The sequence below is a fragment of the Scomber japonicus genome, chromosome 15 (assembly GCF_027409825.1).
Source record: "Scomber japonicus isolate fScoJap1 chromosome 15, fScoJap1.pri, whole genome shotgun sequence".
Lineage (NCBI taxonomy): Eukaryota > Metazoa > Chordata > Actinopteri > Scombriformes > Scombridae > Scomber > Scomber japonicus.
This window is the reverse complement of record NC_070592.1, coordinates 8620694-8641941: the sequence shown is the minus strand read 5'-3', so window position 1 is coordinate 8641941 and position 21248 is coordinate 8620694. Positions and strand designations below refer to the sequence as shown.

Genomic DNA, 21248 nt, shown 5'->3' with positions numbered 1-21248 from the left:
GTAGGTATACGTAGCTGTAAGTAAACAAGCTGCAGCTGCATTTATCCCATAAAACAAAACAAAACAAAAATAATCTATATCTATAGGATTTCACCTTTTGACTGCTTTTCTCCAGCTTTTGCTTTCTGCTACATGTTGAAAGTCAGCAAATTTTCGCTGGAGCAACACTCACTGTGTTCGTATAGTCTAGAGACCAGTTCTGGCCAAGATCTAACGGTCAGCTGCTTCAACAATCAACTTCAACTTTGGAAAAAGAAAAACAGAAAATCTACAAGCCTGTGTGTGATGAAGTCATTTACATTTGAATCTGTGGATTTCTCACGGTTAGTCTAAAATCTTCTTAGCTAGTATTTTAGATTTTAGATTTAGATTTTTAAAGTAATTCATCTGATTACAATGCTGCAAATCATGGATTAAAATTTTGCCGATTTATAATCATGAACAATCAAACTCAAGGCTTATCAGATGCCAAAACACTGAACAATGGTTTATAATAATATGAGACAGGAAAGTTAAAAATTATTTTAATATACCTTAATGGTCGAATACAAACTATAATTACATAATAATATTAAAACAGTTGAATATGTTTTGGAAGGAACGGTACGATATATATAAAATCAAGCAAAATCTAAAAGTGAATCATTAATAAAATGAAGGGAAGGAGAAAAAAAGCAGAGTAGAGTTAGTAAGTGAGGATGAGATGCTTTCCTCTGATTGTCGATCTTTCGGTCCCGCTAGCTCTCTCAGAGATGACTGGTACTGACCTCTTCTCTATCTCATTTTTCTCATATTGTTTTGGCAGTGTGCTCACTGAGCTGAACTAAACACAAATAACACAAGGGGGAGGAGAGGAGGTGGAGAAGGAGAGGAGAAGGTGGAGAGGGATGCTCTGTGTGTGACGATGGCACGACGGTGATAAGCCGCCGCTCTGACATTTAAACAAGTGTCAGGGTCACGGGGTCAGATGAATGGAAACAGCGCGTGACTAGATCAGGCCGATGTGCCGCTTTTGCTTTGTTACTGTGAACTGAGACGAACGCCAGTCCATCAGGCTTCGATACACCTGCTTGGCTCGTTTATGCTTTGATACCTGCTTCACCTTTCATGAGACACTGACGGATACTGTGTATGGGGGGGGAGTTGAGGTTTCTTTCGCAGCAGAAATTATATTTTTGTGTAAGTTTCTCTTCTTCTCAATTTGTCTTTCAAACACTGTCATTTTCTTTTCAAGGTTACTCAGACCTTTTTCCCTCACAATCTTTTTTTCTCTACACACATCACCTCTGTCCACCCCTCTCCTCTCTCTCGCTGGGTGCAGAGCAGGACCATCCTTTCCACTCATAAAATAAAATACGTCTGCTTATATTTGCCTTTTGGCATCTCAGCAGTTCTGCATTCCAGGAGGGTGACTTATGGGAAACATGGTCTCCCACACAACACAGTGCTAAGCAGAGCAGATTTTTTGTGTTGTGCATAACTCAGGTCAGCTGGACACAGAGAGAAGGATAACCTGTGATCAAACTCAATCACAAGGACATGAAAGAATTTCACTTCTGCTGTTACTTTTTTCTCTTTTTTCCCAGTCTCAATCCACCTTACCTCCCCTCTTACCTTTCTCCTCTTTAATCCACCCTGTGCTATGTCCTGTGACCTACAGATAGATCCTTCCTACTAACATGCATCCAGTCTTGTCTTTAATAGCCCGCAGGACTCACAAAAAATAGACTGTCAAGATAATCAGCCTTCTTTTCTATCCTCTAAAAGGCAGAGGTTCTTTTTCCTCAACATTTTGACCCAGAGCATGCCTGGCAGGATAAACTCAGGTGTGGAGCAGGGTTAAGAAGGCAGCTTCACCTTGAAAGGCCACACTTCAGAGCCCGGGAAACCACAAAAAGCAATTAAAAGTATTGATGGAACTTCAATAGCTCTTAAACAGTGCTGCCAGACACCTCGGGGCAAGTAGCACACTAATCTTTTTTTCCCCCCTCATCTCTCTATCGCTCTCGTCTCTGCCTCGCTCTCCGTCTTTGACTCTTTTTTTTTATTCATTTATTTTTTTTTGCATTCGAGGCTAAGCTGCTCTTGATCATTACCAACTAAATGTACACAAAAGAAAAAACAAAGTGAAATGTATTTACAGCCAATGCGAGGCAGGTGGCTGAAGCAAAGTGAAAACCCGGAGAACACAAGTGTGACAATGATAGTAATTAAAGTTTATCTAATCCCAGCTAGCTTGTTAGCTCTCTAATTGGTCCAGTGCACGTGTATGTTCATGCATGTAAATGTGTGTAGAGTGTGTGCTCCAGAAACAATTTCAAATGAGCCACTAATGTCGTTGCTGCATGTGTGCACCATTTACTGTGCAGCTTGCTAATGGACCATTTACAGAAACACACTTTCGAAAAAAAGATTGTCTTTCATATAAGAAAACAGGAAATCGAAGAGGCGATAGGGAGGGACTGAGACAGCGACTGCTCGCCTGCTTAACCTCAAAGCAGGGCAGCGCCATCCAAGAGCAGGTTGTTTACCCAAAGCCTTCCTGCGACTGATTTACGGCGCAAGGCTTCCTCGACTGATGTCTAAATTTACGCTGGGGCTTGGATTGCTGTTCCTGTGACAAGACACAGTCTAAAGAGTGATAGCTGGCACACTAAAACAGGGTGGGTGTACAAGACAGACAAGCTTACCTTTGCACTGGTTGGTGTTCTTATCCAGAATGGCCTTGGTTGACACTATTTTTCCATACCTGTAAAGACAAGAGAAACAAGAAATGTAAGCATGTCTGATTCTTTGACCGGTGGGGCAGTTCACCCTGATTGCCATCCAGTGGTTAAAGTAGATGTCTTATTTTCCATACTCTGTGCCATTTAGTTGCAACTAGCAATTTGCAAAGTAGCACAAATGTCAAAAGCCATTGGAAAGAGAAATCACTTGAGGTTAATAACATTATGTGTATGGCTGACTTCAAATGAATGTGCAGCCCTCTGACATTTGAGCGAGTCACTGAACATTTTTAAAAGGTCTAAAAGCACACAAGCACAGTGAGCAGTTACAGAGGATAAGTAGTTATAGGAGTAAAAAGTATAGCATAGAAATTTTTGAGAAAACTGAAAACTACATCATTAACAAAATAGTCTTTCAACCAGTCAGATAACCCAATAACAATACTAAATTATTTCCTAACTGAATATTCAGGTTGAACCGCGGCAATATTTATGATAACCCCCAAAAACTTTTTACTATTTATTTGCAAACTGAAAAAAAGTGATTACATTATGATTGCTTCCAGGCATTTTGGCAATTTTTCTACATAAAACAAAAGCAAGCATTTGTGATATAACCTATTCATATCAGGCAGCAAGTTGGGAAAGATGCAGTATTTATCTCTATGGAAATACAAAAGACTAAATTAACAAGAGATGAAAACTGCAAAAACTGATAAAATGAAGATATAATAGTTCTTTATTCCACATTTCTGTATGCAAAGTGGGTTGCTAAGGATTTTTCAGAATTGGAAGACTGACCTCTGTGACTGACTGACAGTGAGTTCGTTTATCTGCTTGTCTCAGCTAGAACTGCAACATGCTGCATTGTTTGGCAGGTGAGAGGTTTCTGTAAGTACAGTATGTGTGTGTGTGTGTGTGTGTGTGTATGTGTGTGTGTGTGTGTGTGTGTGTGAGAGCATGGGTGTAAATGTAGCTTTGCTTGTAAAATTACCCTTGTTTATATGATGTGTGTAAGTGAGAACAATTCCCTTTGTGTTTAATGCACATCACCGTGAGTAAGCAGAGGAAAGACTACCACATTCTGTATGTTTGGCACGCACACACATACACACACACACACGTACGCACACACACATTCTGTAGGGAAGAAGCAGTGGTGCATCCCGGCCCATATTTCACCAGCAGGGGATAATTGTGCCATTTCTCAACGAGTGGCGGAGACTCTATTTACTGCATGCTGCGGTGGGGTGGGTGGTGGATATGAACTGATGAGCTCCAAGAGGAAAACTACCAGCTCACACACACACACACACACACACACACACACACACAAAAACACAGATACCGCATGAGTACACATACACATACAAATATGCACACACAGAGACAACACTCACCAATCAGTGGATTGTCTCTCCTCAGCAGATAAACAGGCCATTTTAGCTATAGGGAACCATAATCCACTGCAACAGAACAGTACTAACGTGCAATGTTTGATCACAGTGAGACACACTCAAGCATAAGTACACAAGATGAACATGGAACAGTGATTGTTCATTTGATTAGAGAACATGCAGAGCTGGGTTTGCCACTGCAGTCTTTCAGTGTTTGTCGAGATGCAAACTGAAGAGAAAAGTACAAGGTAAAGTCATTTTAAATCAAGATAGAGATATTTATTGTAATTTGAGTCATTTCCTCAAAATTGTAGTTGAAAAAACTTAAAAATAACCAGATGGAAATTAGCACTGGGTGAAATAATTACTGTTGGTTCTTTATGAATAAATGGGCCTCATGTAAGCTCAGAAAATGATATTACTTAACTATAATTCAAACTGAATGTCATTTCACAACATTGATTCTATTGATTTGCCAAGCTCTACAGTACATGCAAGCCTGTGAACAGAAGCAGTCACTGAAGGTTATTGTGCAAGTGTGTGTTTGTTCATTTATTCCTTAATTTTAACGCAGGTGTATATGCCCCGCTTCAGTACTCGTGTGAAAAATATTTGTATGCTTTCAGTCTGGGAAACAGTTAAAAAGCTCAGTGCTTTTGGCACAAATTGGGGAAAAAGTTCTCATTAAAACTTTGTTTGGACTCTGGGGAAGCAGAAGACAGTAGCTTTCGAATGCCAACTCATCACTGCTTGCCTCATTAAATGTTAAAGATGGCTCATCAATGCATCCTATCCGCGGTCCAAATGCACACCACAAAGACACTGCAGCGAGATGAAAAGGCAAGGTGGAAGGAGCCAGCTTCGTGCACATAATGGAGACATATTGGAGACGGATGGAGAATGTGATCAGCATGTTCATGTATGTGGTGTGTGTGTGTGTGTGTGTGTGTGTGTGTGTGTGTGTGTGTGTGTGTGTGTGTGTGTGTGTGTGTGTGTGTGTGGCTGTGGACGACCCTGCTGGCGGCTCCTTCGCCTCTCTGCCAGGCAGGCCTGGGGAGGCTTTGATGTGACAGAGGCAGTCCCTGTGAAGCGCAGGTTTAACACTGTGATGCTGTGGCCGGGATGCAGAGCCTGTCTCCACTAATCCTATTTCAATCACTCTCGCAGCCTCTTATCTCTGACTCCGCTGGCCCTCGGCCCTCCCCCCCTCCTCACAAATCTTCTCCTCTCCCCTGCTTGCTCTCTCTCTCTCTTTCTCTCTCTTAATGTCTCTCTACCCTCCCTCTCCATTTCCCCTTCCTGTACTGTATCCTTCATTTCTCTCCTTTTGTCTCTCTCTCTCTCTCTCTCTCTCTCTCCTTCTCCTCTTTCCCCCTCCTAATAGGAAACCCATGGCAATCATTCTGATGCAATATCGGATCAACCCTGAGAAAAGAAGACGCTAGAAATGAAACCGCCTATAAAAAATAGAGGCTTTATGAGCTATTTTAAGCTGACGAAAAAATGTACAAATTGTGGTGGATGTAAAACATGTCATTCATTTGACAGCTGTCTGAGCACTGAAAATGCGATAAAAATTGAAGCTGAGCCGAAAGCTTCTACGTTTTTAAGAGGGCAGCAGCATGCATAGTGCAGTGACATCCCAGCGCTGTATTTCTTTCTTTCCTCGCTCTCTTTGCTGGATGAAACGATCCAGGCGTATTCCATTTCCGTCATCGGAGCTGGGAAAGTGAAGTGGCTCTTTGCTGTACGTGGGCAGAGGGAGAGCTGGCCAGAACCACAGCACGTCACTGTGGTGTTGCTGGTACACAGAAAAGGCCAGTGCTGGAACGGATGGACGGACCACCCAAGTGTTGTGCTCAGATCTCGCCCTCAGCCTTTAGACACACTCTGTAAAGGTCTGTGAGTTAGTGTGCCATTACACAACAGGGTGTGTGTAATGCTTTAGACAGTAGGTAGATGAAACTTGAATCACGATCTAAGACCACTCACTGACATCTGTACTCTCTAAAGCTCTTAGTGTAAATGTGTGATGAATGTGTGCGTGTACCTACGTGTGACTATCCATCTGTGGCTGCAGATACAGACCTGAATGTAACAGATATCTACCATTTCAGAAAACTGATTCCTTCTCTTTGATGAAGTATAATATCTGCATAAGTACGCATGAATTAAAGCTAATGTTTCAGTTAAATCATCTCAAGACCTTTGCTCAAAAACTCTCAAACCCTGACCGGTTACCAAACATAGGTGACCAGACAGTCTCCAAGCCATCTTTTAGGAAGTATTTAAACATTAAATAGTAGAAAAGGAGAGAAGGGGTGAAGAAAATGAATAACACAAGAAAGAAGCTCAACTAAAATCTTTGCGTCTCTTAGAGGTTGAAAGAGGCCTATTCAACATCTTTAGAGCACCTGTGCAGGGGTATATGACAAGGTGCAAAAAGGCACACTATAATGAGCAATTCAACTTCGATTTATCAACTCTTTTAGGCCTTTACACAAAACAATTAGCAGAGTACATAGTGTATCTGAAAAAGAAAAGGTGCAGCTGTGTAGGAGCAGCAGCAGCAGACACCCATCATCATCCAGATTTACGCCGTACAGCAAATTACCCAGACTGGATTTCATAAACTCAAGAAATATTTTATTTTTATAAAGTGTAATGATTATATCAGTGTACTTGTAAGTAGCACAGAGCAGCATTATACTTTTATTTTGACCAATTAGTTCAGCTAGTGACAACCTTTACGCCAATTTCTTATCACTGTTTCGTCAGCTGATACGCTTGTCCATTGTTAAGTTTGCTGGCTGAGGCAATCTCTAGTAAAGTCCAGTTGTTTTAGACAGCAGTAGTGATTCAGGAAAAAATGATTCAGGAAACTGAGTCTGTTGGCCAATTTTAATGTGAGAAACAGCTGCAAGATGAACATCATGACATCACAGGAAATAGCCTGTGTTTTCATGTTTTTAGATTTGAACTAATATTTACAAGCCAGAAGGGAGAAGGCTTCTTTTTTTTTCTAGTAACACTGGAGATAAACTAAAAAAATTATACGATGTGTTTCATTTTGTTAAGTCTTTGATGCGACTGCAAGAGACAGGTGTCACTGTGGCAGGCAGAGAGAGGACAGAGCAGGAAGAAAAAAAAACCAGGGAAAAGAAACATGACTTCTTTATACTTTTATATCAAAGATAAAAAGGAGAAGCAGGATGCGAGAAGGAACCAAATATAAAGAGGATGACAGATAAAAATGGAAAATCTCAAGCAAACAGCACACACACACACACACACACACACACACACAAACACACACAGGCATTCATGCCCAAAAGTGAGCGAGAAAAAAAAATGTATATAAAAAAATAAAGAGAGAACGTACATTTGTGTGCATATGTCCTATATATAAATGAACATGTGCATGCGTGACTTGTCAGAGTGAATCAGTAGGGATCATCTAGCTGTATAAATGCACTATGTGGCAGCTGCCCTTGACTGTCGTCCCCTGTTTTACAGCAGCTAACGTGTCCCACAGCTCACACATCTACGTGGCTCAAACAGAGGTTAGGTCTCCTGTCCATTGGGCATCTTTTGAAATAGAAATATTAAACAGATGCTTTTGTGAAATGTTGTTGCTGCTGCAGTTGCTATGCGACTACCAAAAATCTGATCTCGCTATACTTAAGCATCAATGTATTTTCTATTTCTGATGCTTTGCACTCTGAGTGCGAATGACACGCTGAACTGACAATGTCAGGGACCTAGGGCTGTTATATTTCAGATTTCTCCATATCTCACTGATGTTACTGAATGCATTTCACTAAAACTGTCTACAAAACAACTTTTCAGACTTCAAAACTCTTTTTGTGGCATATGTTCTGATCCAGAATTTGAAATGTATTTTCTTTTTTGGGTAGTTAAAACTGAAAGTTGTCTTTTATGATCAGAGGCCAGCTGTTTGATAAACTGTTTGTGCTGTAAAAAACATTACTTGGCAAGATGACAGTAGGAAGTGGAAAGGACAAAGCAAAAAGAGAAACTTGAACAGCATCTTTTTTTTAGCAATGGGTAAAATAAGGAGAACGCTGATGAAAGTCATGTTTTGTGTACAAAGAGGAAGACAGCTGGATGCGGTGACGTAAAGAGCGAAATAAACAGAGGAGGACAAAAAACTATCCTGATGGACACCTGGCAGGGAGCGGAGCAGCTGCTCAGCCCACCACCACTGAGTTGATATCCCTAACTTCTGCTCCTGACCTCTCTCAGCTGTCAATTTGGTGGTTATGGTCTTTATCTGTATCCCAGAACAGAGACTATGACTTATTTTAGCAAAGTGACACCAAAGTTGACTTTCAACACTCTAGGTTGTCTGGGTTGGTTATTCTAATTAATGGATATACATATTTCATCATTTACAATACTTTACCAATATACTAATGGAGGAATGGTGTCTAGATGAAGCTAAATATTAGCATTACAGTATAAATATAAAAACACTGTGTTGGCAAGGATGAGTAGCAATAAATCAAAACCCTTCAACAAATTGGATAATTCCCTCTTGGCATTAGTACTCTATCTTTTCCTTGGCAGAATTTCATCAGGTTTTTTTAGGTGCTGGGATTCCCCCGTGTTTTGTTGGCGGGTTTACTTTGGCAACTGGCAAATGTTTACTTTCGAACCTTAATGGCTCTAAATGTGAGAAGCATGTTAGAACAGAAAGGTAATCTGGCTTTAAGTGGTAGTTCTTTCTTTTCTTATTTCTTCTACTTCAGCAAATGTCACATCCTTTGGGGCAAAAAGCAAAATTGGCAACACTGAGGAACTTCTAGGAAATTTTGGCATTATATTATAGCATGAAATAAAAGAATGTGGTAGATAGAAACAACATACTGTACTCAAACATGCAGCTTGAAGTTTATTCATTTCCTACAGATATGTGAGACCGTAGTGTCTTGGCAAATGTGTCATCATCACATCTGTCTGTTGAAGTTGGCCACGGTCAAACTCTCTGTGCTCATTAGCTGTCATCAACTATTCGGATTTCAATTTTTCCTCATTTCCTTACTGATGCAATTCCTTTTTATTATCATTCTTTTCACCTGGCAAGTGTGAATGGATGACAAGTTGATAAGAAGTATTCAAAGATTCCTACGCAAAGCTGTTTTATAGCTGCAAGCTGCAACAGAGCGACCAGGCACCAGTCAGGCAATTTATAAAAGAAGAGAAGGTGATTTAAAAGTTTTAGCATGTGTTAAGGATTCATTGTCAGAGAGTAAAATTTAAAGCTATTCATCCTCGCATTAAAGGGTTTTCAATAAATTAAAGTTTTAAAATTCAGACTGCTATACAGTTTCCATGAGTTAAATTGCTCCCAGTATTTAGCCTGTCACTTCGGATGAGACGAGACCAACCTGCGTACGTTGTTTCATTTGTGTAACTTTGAAGGCTCATTTATATCTTGCTTTGTACATTTATCACGCATAATCAATTACCTACCCATTAATTTTATTAAATCCATATAACACTCAAAATTTTTGCCAAAAATTAGACATTTCAAGATGAATGGATTTCATTTATTACGCCTCCTTTATCAGATTTTCAGACTGCAAAATTAAGGAAACTTACAGGAAATTAACAGTTTTTTGTAAAGTGTGATGATACAATAAGTCAGAATAACACAAGTTAATGCGGATACTCAAACTCAAAAGTATTTGGTAAAAAGTTGCATAAACAGCAGGAGAGCACTGTTCAAGACCACCAACCAACATCCTTAACATCATGTAAACAGAGATTTCTAGCATCACATTGGGCAATTTAACAGGATATCTTTATACAAGTAAAATAAGGCTGCATGTTAAAATAAAATATGTAACAGAGAGTTTTTGAAAAAAGGCGTCTATCCTAAAATAACGGGTATAGATCAAAATTTTGAACCTCTGAACCAGAGCCTTAAAGTCTAGGAAAGCTTCTCCGGTTTAAATAGAAATGTTCTGTCAAAATTGGATAATTCTCAATGATTTATTGGCTATAATGAGCTTGCACTAAACACTGCACGTCCTTGGATGCTCGGTAATATACCCGCCAAGTGTGAAGAAGATCGGCTGAACTGTTCTCAAGATACCCGAAGGACATACATACAAACATGTTGTAAAACACAACCAATCACACAATAATGTTGAACACTCTGGTAATAAAGCCTGAACACATTCCAGAAACAGCTGCTCTCAAACAAGTTATGTCTTGTTTAATTCAAGATGTTTCTTAATCTGTACAACAACTGGGGTGTAAAAATAAAGTTGCAGTTTTATGGAAGGTTGTGTTCCTGACTATTTCCTGGCTCGGAGCAATGACTTCCTTGAGTTTCAGCTGGTTGACTGGCAACCCTCACAGGGATGACATGATTCCAGGATTTATTTTTTTGTTATATTTGGGAAGAGCCAGGGTAGGTATTCCCCCTGTTTTCCCACTAACCAGCTCCTGACTGTCGCTGTTATAGTTTCATATTTAACAAATATGGGATTCATATTGATCTTCTTATCTAAATCTCTATTCTCTTTGATGGTGACCTTCAGAGAATCCAAGTAGGCGCTTTGTCCTGAAGAACATGTGGATTTTTGTGAATTCTTTGAATAACCCTGTCACCCCTCTCTCTAACCAGCAGACTAAGCATATCCAGGGGTAGTGATTTTATTTGATTTTTTACAGGATGCACATGTAAGAAAAAACAAACAAAAAAAAGCTGTTGAATTTAGGAAATATGTTTGCTACAGAGACACAAAGCTCAAGAAGAGCTTCAAACTGAGCCTGAGAAAGCGAATCACACACTGGTAGAGTGTATGTTTACTGAATGCGTGCATAAAAAAAAAATCCCCAAAAAGGCATGTTCTGAGTGAAGCTAGTTACCATCTCTCTCCTTCTCACGCACACACACACTCTGGTCTTCTTCAGAGCCAGCCTTGCAGAATAGCCGCTGTTTGTTTGGAAGTGTCCAAGCTGTCAAACCCACATGCCATGCACTGCTGTCTGACACGCACAAATGAACACATCTCATCGGTGCTGGTGCTGCCTCTGTTTTCTAGATACCACTTCAGATGAAAGGGAACGTCAGTAGACGGAAATGTGGAGAAATGAGAAGAGAGGATGTAGGAAGGGGATGGAGGGATAAAGCCGGAGAGTCCAGAGATCTCAGGTTTTGTCCCTCACGTCAATCAGTCTTTCTGTAGCAGAGATTCTGCTGCGGCGTCTGTGGGAGCTTAAAAACTGTCCTCGGCTGCGTACGGCTGGAGTCAGATAAAATGCTAACTACAGTTGAGGAGGGGATGGGAGGGTGGGAACAGAACTGTTGCACAGACCAGCATGTTACAATGGCAAATGGATCAGTTGCTATGGTAATTGGTATGCTATTAGTTCCTGGAGGCAAGCTACGGTGAAATGCAGCTAAGTACTCAGAAAACTTGAAAGACTGTGTGTATTTAAGTCCAAACTAAAACTTAATAAGAATGTGATAAACTAAAGATGCTTTATTATTAAAACCTTCACTGGTAACAGAGTCAACTTCAGTGCAAACGTTAAAAAAAGAGGCTCTTTCCAGCCTCTAAATAGGCAAACTGTCTACGTGTCATGTATACAATAATGGGGTTATAAATAATTCAAAAAATAAGCCTAAGGCCAAATCAGCTTCTCTGCTCGCCCTTGCTCTAAATCGATGTTTGGGGAGGAAAGAGGCGTTGCGTTTTAGTTACTTTGGCCCGGCCAGTGAAATGACTATGTCACTTCTGCTGTAGCAGAAAAGTGGAGAGATTAACATCATGAAGAGATGTAAGAGAGCAGAAGAGAGAGAGAGAGAGAGAGTAAGGGAAAAAAAAGAAACATGGCGAGAGAGTGCAACAGTGAGAAAAGAAAGAGAGAGAAGTGGAGTGTGCAACGGAAAGAGGGGGGGCTGGTGAGAAAAGAGAGAGAGCCATTCACACATAGAAAAAGTGGGGATGGTTCTGGTTCCAGGAATGACAGATGCTTCTGCTCAGCATGTAGCTGTAGCTGTAGGAGTAGTTTAGTTTGGAAATTCCTGTGGTTTTCTAGCTACTTTTCAGAGGTGAAGAACCACTATCTCCTCATGTCTTGAGTGACGCAAATCCTGACCCTGCTGTTAGATTAGTGTACTATGTACGTAGGTTTAAAAAAGTTGGAGATAAAGATAATGACTAAGATTCAGATAGAAAAAGGAGAATATGGCCAACACTGGATTTTTAAGGCTTTTTATTGGGGATTTAACATCATTGGAAACTGAATTAGTATCTTGACAAGTCTATTTTTTAAGCGTTTTCTAGATTTTTCGATCCCACATTTCATCATGGATTTTGCTCCGTTTCCATGGATGCAATTATCATAAACCAGGAGATACAGTTGAAAGCTCTGGAAAAAGCTGTAGCGTGGGCCTTGAGTTAAGCAGATAAAGTCTAGCCACTGTTTCAACACAAGATCAATAATAGAATTTCATGCTAAGTTGAATCAACATTAACAACTACAAATAAATAAAGCAAAACTATACAACTATCAAATATACAAATGTGTGAGTAGTGTGTGTGAGAAAGCTTATATTACAGACAATAAACACATTTTACAATACGGGCATATATACATCAATGCCAATATATCTGCGGTAAGCAAAAAAATACGAAAGAAAATCCATAATATGGGCCGATTTATCCTCTGTGCTTTAGGGGTGATGGGAAATTTGGGACTTTGAGACTGGACTGGAGTGTCTTTGCTCACACTTCCACCCCCTGACAGTTTTTTGAAACACAGCCATAGGACAGGCTGGCTCTGATAGCCAGGCAGCTAGTGTCAACATTGGACCTTGGAGAGTCATTAGGGATAATGTGACGCTGCTGAGCGCCCGGGCCTCTGTTCCATAAAAACAGGTGGTCCCAGGGTCACCCCTCCCTTCCCTTCCTTTCACCTCCACTACTTAGCATACCTCATGCCTCTCTCCCTCCCCCCTTTCCAGCTCCCTCTCCACCATCATTCTTTCAGCATACAAGGGAAAGGTTATTTAGGCAATTGGTGGTGATTAGCTCTTGATTTGGCTCTCTCTGTTCGTTTGATCAGGCCTTGCCACGGAGGCAAAAGCCAGTGTGACTGAGGACGCAGCTGTGGATCGGCCATGACCGAAATTGGGTGAGGGAAACCAGAAGGAGAGGGAGGGGTGAGAGGAGGCAGATGAGATGATGAGAGAGGAAGAGTTGAAAAAGGAGAAGAGGGGGAGCGAGTAGTTGGGGGGGGGGGGTGCAGAGACCTCCAGGGTCCTCGGCTTTTTTTGGCAGTTTGAGTTATCAGTGTTTCCCTGAGGTTGACTGCTTAGGGGTGGTGGCAGCGGTGGGGGAGCGTAGGGGTGGCCAGAACAAAACTCAAGAGAGACTCAGCAGCCAGATATTTCTCCGTTCTCTGTTTAGGAGCGACTGAGATTGACCCTAAAATACATTTGGGCTGCTGGGACAGAAAATGTGAAATGCTTTGTCTCTGTTATTCCAGGTGTGAGGGAAAGAAAAGAATTACCTCTCTTTCTCCCTTTCAACCTTCCAATCCAACAAACCTGCTTGCATCCTCTCCTGAATGGTGGATTACAAACAAGAAGAATGTGGGTGATGTTTAATCAAAATTAAATAGTTGGAGAAACGGGTTAAAAAGTCTGCTTTGCTCCGGGGTCTTTTGGGGTACGGCTTTGTTGGCTGGGTTAGACGTGCTGGCTGAACACATCTTTGGGTTGGAAGGGGCAAGCGTTGGGTTTGGGGTTGGCTCAGTGCCTCAACCTGGCTGGTTAGGCCAAGGAATTTTTCTCACAGAAACAGCTGTTCTATCCCCATCCATCTATCCATCCATCCATCCATCCACCCATCCACCCAACCATGTATCCATCTATCCATCCACCCATCCACCCATCCACCCATCCATCCATCCATCCATCCATTCGTCCGCTCATGGCCAGGCAAGTAGGAAGGAAGGCTTTTCACTATCTGGGTGTTCAGCCAACAAATCCCCTCTCCACTCCTTTGGCCTCTTCTCTACGTCCATATATCAGGTTGACGGCTGCGGAGAACCCAACATCCAGCCAGTTGAATAAAACAAAGATTAAGCACCCTCTGAATTCATTTAATTACTCATTCAACAGCTCTCAGCATGTAACTCCAGCCGCTGTGAGAACTTTGTTGTTGTTCAGTCTTTACTTTTGCTCCCAGTGACCACAGGGAAGTTGAAGAAGTTGACCGGTTGTGAAAGAAATCTGGACCGCGGTAACTCAAATAATCACAAATTCATTTGCTGTTAACAGCATGTTTGTGTTTTCTGAAATCTAAAGCTTTATTTCAAGGGGGTTGTAAGATTGATGGTGTTGGACAATGAACACAGCGATTAGGAAACAGAGTATGCAACCTAGCATCACCCCAAAACAATACCCGTGGTCTACACTCCTGCTGCTAAATACATACATCATATATTATACGATTTATTTTATTTTTAATTGAAACTACATTTTTTTCTAAGCAAGAACTATGAACTTTATGGGGGTAGGGGACCTGAAAGAGAGTTACTGATAATGCGGCAGGATCTTGGCAACAAAGAATTGGAGTTTATGAGGACAGGGTTACAACCACAGTAGAAGGCATTTATTTTTTGGCATCTTTTAGGTGGCCTCTAATCAGCAGCTACGATATGGCCCGTTGTCAAGAATGCTTCACATTGGCGGCAGCATGTTTACTTTTGAGATAGTGGTGAACCAGGGTGGCAAGAGCTGCTGTTCAATGTGTGTGACACAACAATCCCAGGCCCAAGAATCAACTTTGACTCGTCGTGGGGCTGCCAGCACTCACAAAGATCTGTGCAAGAGTACGCATACACATACAGTCATGAGAGAGCAAGACAAGACCGTGATACTGATGAGGAAAAATTGCATAGCCAGCTAATGTGACTGAAACTCCCCCAGTTTTGCATTTTCCTAAAAATACCGTGCCACATTTAGCGAGCATTTATATTGAACAGAGAGTATCCTTGGGAGAGCTGGCGGGGCTGAGTGCCAGGAGAGGAGGTGCTGGGTGCTGGAGTGGGTGGGTGGGTGGGGAGGGGAGGGGGGGGAAGGGGGGGACTGGGCATCTGGGAAAAAACCTGAGGGGGACCCTGGGTGATGCAGACTGCAGAACAGTTGCATGACCTTTTCTAGAATGCTGCCACCCGCCTGCCACTGAAACACGGTCTGGCTAATTAAAGTTTCAGTGGCATTGGATTTTCACTGGCACAGCACACCTCAGGCAACCTTGGGGGCTCTTAGACAGGCGATACACACAGAGGGAAGGATGGGAGATATAAGAAAAAAAAGAGAGAGACAGAGAGACAGAGAGACGAGCAGCGGAAACAGTTGAATAAGAGGACAACCACTAGAGGACAGCAAGGCAGATCCAAGCAATAACAGATAGAGTCAGTAGCTTTCCATAACACGCTGGAGAAGAGCTATATATTAGAATGCAAATCGACACTCACAAACATGCACAGTCCCAGGGTATTTTACATAAGCTTCAACATGATTTGCCCTTCCGAATCGTTATGCTAAAAAATATTCAAGATCATATGGAATTAGAAATGAAATTGAAACTGTCCTACTCTGTACAACTGAGTGAATGAGAGAGCTAAGCAAGGGATATGCAATGTCAAAACGCTGAGTGCTTTTCCAAATCTTATCGGGCGGCCTCTCAGGCTAAAAGAATTTTGATGGGTCAGTATCAAGAATAAATGCATGACTTATGACATGGCTACTGGGAGCATTACCAAATATACTGGACAGCATGTTCCCGTCTCCGAAGGATCATTGAATAATTGGCTGCGTTTGACCAGGACATTTCTGGAAATATGGCCAAGAAAAGGTTATGCAACCAGACAGACTTGCTCATGGCCTGTATTTCACAATCTGCTGGCCTTGTCTCCATTAATGATCTTGACCCCCTTTTCACCATTTTAGACGTGAAAGGGCCTAATGGAGCCGAACAAAGCTGCTTGTGTCTGCGTGTGTGTGTGTCTGTGTGTGTGTGTGTGTGTGTGTGTGATGGAGGGAGAGAGAGAGAGAGAGAGACAGAGACATAGAGAAAAAGAAAGCCCCTGTGACTGTGTGTTACAGCTTGATGAGGTCTTGGTCTGTGATTCCTGGGGGAGGTGGTCTAATCTAAGCTGTATTAGGTCTTATTGAGCAGGCAGGTGTGTGTGTATGAGCGTGTGTGAGGGTGTGTGTGTGTGAGTGCGTGTGTGTTTTCTCTATCAAGAACATTTGGCAGAGCTTTATGAGTACCTTTGTGTGTGTGTCACTAAAATACACTCAGTTGGTAGCAGTTTAATGGGGTGTGCAGGGTATTGTACATGGACCTTTTTCATGCCTGTAATTTTCTTCTCTGAGGTGAGCTTTTTAGCTTGATCAGTTTGGCATTTAGGAGCTTTATTACATTATACGTGTATATACAGCAATGCTTGTCTGCCATGCTGCGGTGTCATTTCCAAAATAAAATATCTATATATACAGCATGAGTCACGTCGGCCCAGTAAATGCAATATAGAACACAGTATGCAAAAAAAAGAAGAAGTAGAATAGTATGTTTGGGGGTATTTAGTACTGTAGCCAGGTGGACGAATGTATTGACTGACATTTGATGTAGTTGTTAGATTCATGTTTTGATTGCAACAGCGACCCCCCCAAAAAAAATCGTCACTGTTTCCAAACACAAATTCCATCTTGTCTAAATGGAACATCCTCTAACACAGCTGGTTATTTAGTTAGTTACTGAAATATGATCTTGTCAGGCTTATCTCCCCATTCAGCTTGTTTGGATTGTTATAAAAGTTTATCCCTCTACATAAAACATCTTTATCATTTTCAACTGAAGATATTTGAGCCATTAAATGCTCCTAAAGATGATTAATTTAGTACTTCCATGCATTAAGAATAGATTTGGCATTTTGCCCATAATCATTGTATGCTATTATTTACAATATAACCCGCCAAGAAGTAGGATAAAGTTATTTGTATCTGAAAGTTTACATTGACATGGGATAGACAGAATGGAAAGATAAACATGGAAACTTACATTTTCCACATTAAATTCATCAAAGCTGCTGACATTTAAATAGGCTCTACTAACATTATGAGCTGGGGGGATGGAGATAGAAAAGTATGTAGAAGTATGTAGTGTATGTCATGTACTGCAAATTCCAGCAATTAGACATGATCAAAGGAACCTCATAATGACACAAAAGAAAAAGAAAAAAGATCAGGTTTCATAAGTGGTTTCATGTGGGAGTGTAACCTCTGTATTTAACTGGAGTGGCTCCAAGTTAGGGATGGGAAGACTCACCGACTCACAGCAGTGTAGCGGCATTAATGTTCACCATGCAAATGTCTTGTTTAAACATCTTTGCATGGGTAAAATCCATTTATTTATACATTTTATTTCATTTTATATATAATTATTATTAGTAGAGGCCCTGTATATTTATTATTTAGAAATATGACCAAATATTTGATATTTAGATGAATTACTCCTCTCTAAATAGCTTTGGTAGTGAGTGCAAGCAAACTACAGCAAAGTGGTGCGCTGCCCAAACTTTCCCTGTGGAACTTCTGCTCTAGGATTACTGTTCCACAAGTTATTATTGATAATAAAGATATTTTTACAGTTATTGTTTGGGTCACAGAGAATATGCACAGAAACAAATATGTACATTAAAATTACAGTTTTATAGTTAACCCTCCTGTTGTCCTCAGGTCAAGGATGGAAGGAGGGAAGGAAGGAAGGAGTAAGTAGGGAGGGAGGGAAGGAGGGAGGGAGGGAGGGAGGAAGGTTGGAAGGAAGGAAAGGAGTAAGCAAGGAGGGAGGGAGCAAGGAAAGGAGTAAGGAGGGAGGGAGGGAGGAAGGACAGAAGGAAAGGAGCAAGGAGGGAGGGAGGAAAGGAGGAAGGAAGGGAGGGAGGGAGGAAGGAAGGAAATGAGGAAAGAAGTATGGAAGGAGGTGAAGAACAAAGGAAAAATTAAAGAAAGAGGGAGGAAGGAAGGAAAGAAGGAACAGTCAAAAGAGGCGGGGTCAGTTTGACCCGGGAGGACAACATGAGGGTTAATGATTAGTTCTGTATGATTAAAAATAAAATCAAACTTTGTATCATATTGAATTTTATAGCATGATTCTTTTACATCATGTCAAATTGCATCATGTTGAATAACATCGTGTTGAGTTACACTGGTAGTTGCTTTAATTTACCGGCTAGTTGGCAATGCATTAGGTTGCATATTGCATCAGCCTCAGTGATGGAGATGTACATCCCTATTCCCAGTACTTACGGTTGGCAGAGCTTGATGAGGTCCTGGTCGGTGGTCCCAGGTGGCAGGCCTCGGATATACAGGTTGGTCTTACTCAGCTGCTCTGCCCCTCCCTGGCTGCAGCTGTTGGTGCTGGGGCTGGGAGGAGCCATGGGATGAGGGGGTGGAGCATAGGGCTGCTGGGAAAAGAAGGGAGAGAAAAGACTTAACAAAAAAAACTAAGGCTATACAGTAAACAGTGGGTGGTGAGGTGTGGAAAAAAAAAACAAGAGCTAAAATGTTCATGACAGCCGAAGGCAATGTGCAGGAAGTAGCAAATATATATCTTTTACAGAAACAGCAGACACAACCAGTTCAATGTCACTGCAATTATGAGAGCAGACATTTTTAGGACAGCTGTGAGGCAGAGAGGCAATAAGATCAGGGTCACTATGAAATGAAAACACAGCAGTGGATATTAATGAGTAAAATCTCAAGAAAACAAACATCTAACCTCAGTCTCAAATAATGAGAATACAGTGTGGGGGGGGGGAAGCTTTTTCATGTGGAGAAAAAAAGGTGTGCACAATGCCAAACAAAAAAAAAAAAAAAACTCAAAAATGCTCTTCATGTGTGTTCATTCTGCATTTCATTAACCTTCTGATTGGCAATTGTTAATGATCTGGTTGCCTGTGGAGTTATACAGTGTGCGAGTTATGATCTAAACCATAAAATTCTCCTTCCCCCAATTTATATAAGTTTTTTGTCACCTTTTTACAGTATACAGTGGTAAATAAGATCTGAAGTTAAAGAAGCTCTTTGTCAGAGTAAAGGCTTTTTTTCTACACGGGGGCCTGGAGACTAGAGTGCAAACTTTTCTACATTTTTAATTTAAATGAACATTTCACTGAGGAGATTTTCAAATTAAGGTTCATGAGGCTTCCAGCAGCTTATAACAGTTTTAAATGATGGCAACTTCCTGCTTACTATTCATACTCTAAAAAGCAATTTCATTATACTGTAAAACAATTTACACCTCCAAGGGTGTGATATCTTGATGCAGTAATCCTCTCCAGACTATTTCATAAACACCTCAATGTAAACATCTTCTTCTTTTTTTTTGGGGTATAATCTCTATTTTCAAATATGTAATCAAAATGTATAAAATATGTCACTCCCTCCCAGTCTTTTTCTCCCACACCTCCCCTGCTCTCCTCATGTGGCTGTTGTGCTGTTAGTGTAGATTTATGGTATAGGAGTCAGGGCCCCCTGCTCACAGCCCATTTATATCTCTATTGCAGGGACACTGCACATCGTGACAGAGAGAGAGAACCGGGACCCTGTGGGCATGAGCGGAAAGAGAAACAGAGAGAGGGAGAAAAGCACTTGAAGAGAGCGAGCAAAGAGGGAAGAGAGGAGAGAGAAAGAGGCGATGCACACTGCAATAAAGTAAGTGAGTGATGGATGGAAGAGATGGAAGAAAAAAAAATGGTAGGAGAGAGATGGGAACATGACTAAATACCACCACTAGCTCAAGTTAACCATGTTAACCCCTTATCCTCCCCAGAGAGAACCTCTGTACCTCATACCACGCTGTAAACACACACACACACACACACACACACACACACACACAGTTAAACACGCACATAAACACACACACCATTAGCCCTCCATTCTACCCCACACGTTAGCAGTGGCTGCCGGAGCATGGCTGATTTGATGCGCTATTTTAAGCGTGTGTGCCATGCCAGCGTGTCGCCTCCCACTCCTCAGACAAAGAGCCGGGGTCCCTGGAGCGTGAAGAGGGAGCCACGTCCATCAATGGACGGCCAATTACCACGCTGAGCTAAGTGGAACTGATGGGCAGCCACTCGCTGTGCTGGACACACACACACACATACACACACTGTATATACACGTTAAGTTCTGCACACACACACACTGTATACACGTTAAGTTCTGCACACACACACACTCACACACACGTCAAGTGATAACAGAAATAACTTTTTCACATGGAGGCCAGCACAGCCATGTGCAGTGAACTCTACACACATCACCACCACAGCTTAAGCTTTAGGGGAAACTCCAAGTCCACTCTCGAGTATCTGAATTATCTATAAGTAAGGATGCAAGTCTATCTACCCAATACTGTAATTTTACTATTATTACCACATTTATTGCATGCCTGTACATCCTTAATCCTTCCTCTGCTAGTCTTCCTGAGGTTTCCTTGGAGTGTTTAGGGGGAGGTTTCCTCTCCTCATCCAAGCCAAGAGTCTAAAAATAGAGCCTGTCATATGTTGGATAAACTGTAGAGCAATTACAGGCACATTTGTGATTTGGGGATATATTAATAAAGTGGACTTGATCGTCCTGTCTCTGAAAACTGACTGAAATCCCTGAATATTTGAACAGTTTTCCAACGTGTTAATAGCGTTTTTCACATAGCTGAGACCACTAATGTCCTTAAAGGCCTAACAAACAAATGTGGTTGTTATATGATCTTGCATGGCCCACTGTTGCTTTCTGACTTTTTATTGTTCTGAGGGTCAAACCTTCAGAGCTGAATCTTTTTGTCTCAAGTAAATCAATAAAGCCCAAGTCAAGAATCAAGTCTATAGCTCTAATCACATGCAAACAAAAACATACAAATTCCACTTCAACCTGGGCCTCTAGCTTATTGTGCCTCATTCTTCTTTGGTAGCCTTGGCTGCAAATGCTAAAAAAAAGAAAAAAGAAAAAGAAAAACTAGTCATTCAGGTTTGCATGCTGTGGCAGTAGTATAGAGGACTCTTA

General features: G+C 41.3%; 1 protein-coding gene across 2 annotated transcripts in view; it reads right to left on the bottom strand.

Annotated features, from left to right (window-relative positions):
- Window positions 1–21248, bottom strand: part of rbms3 (RNA binding motif, single stranded interacting protein) — a 195390-nt gene that overhangs the window by 138101 nt on the left and 36041 nt on the right. Inside the window, exons 2-3 of one of the 2 annotated variants that reach the window (XM_053334307.1) lie at window positions 18489–18646; window positions 2691–2749 (exon numbers count right to left, since the gene is read on the bottom strand). In XM_053334307.1, coding sequence (XP_053190282.1) covers window positions 2691–2749; window positions 18489–18646 — 217 coding nt within the window. The remainder of the gene's footprint in view (window positions 1–2690; window positions 2750–18488; window positions 18647–21248) is intronic. The other variant, XM_053334308.1, reaches the window with a different exon arrangement.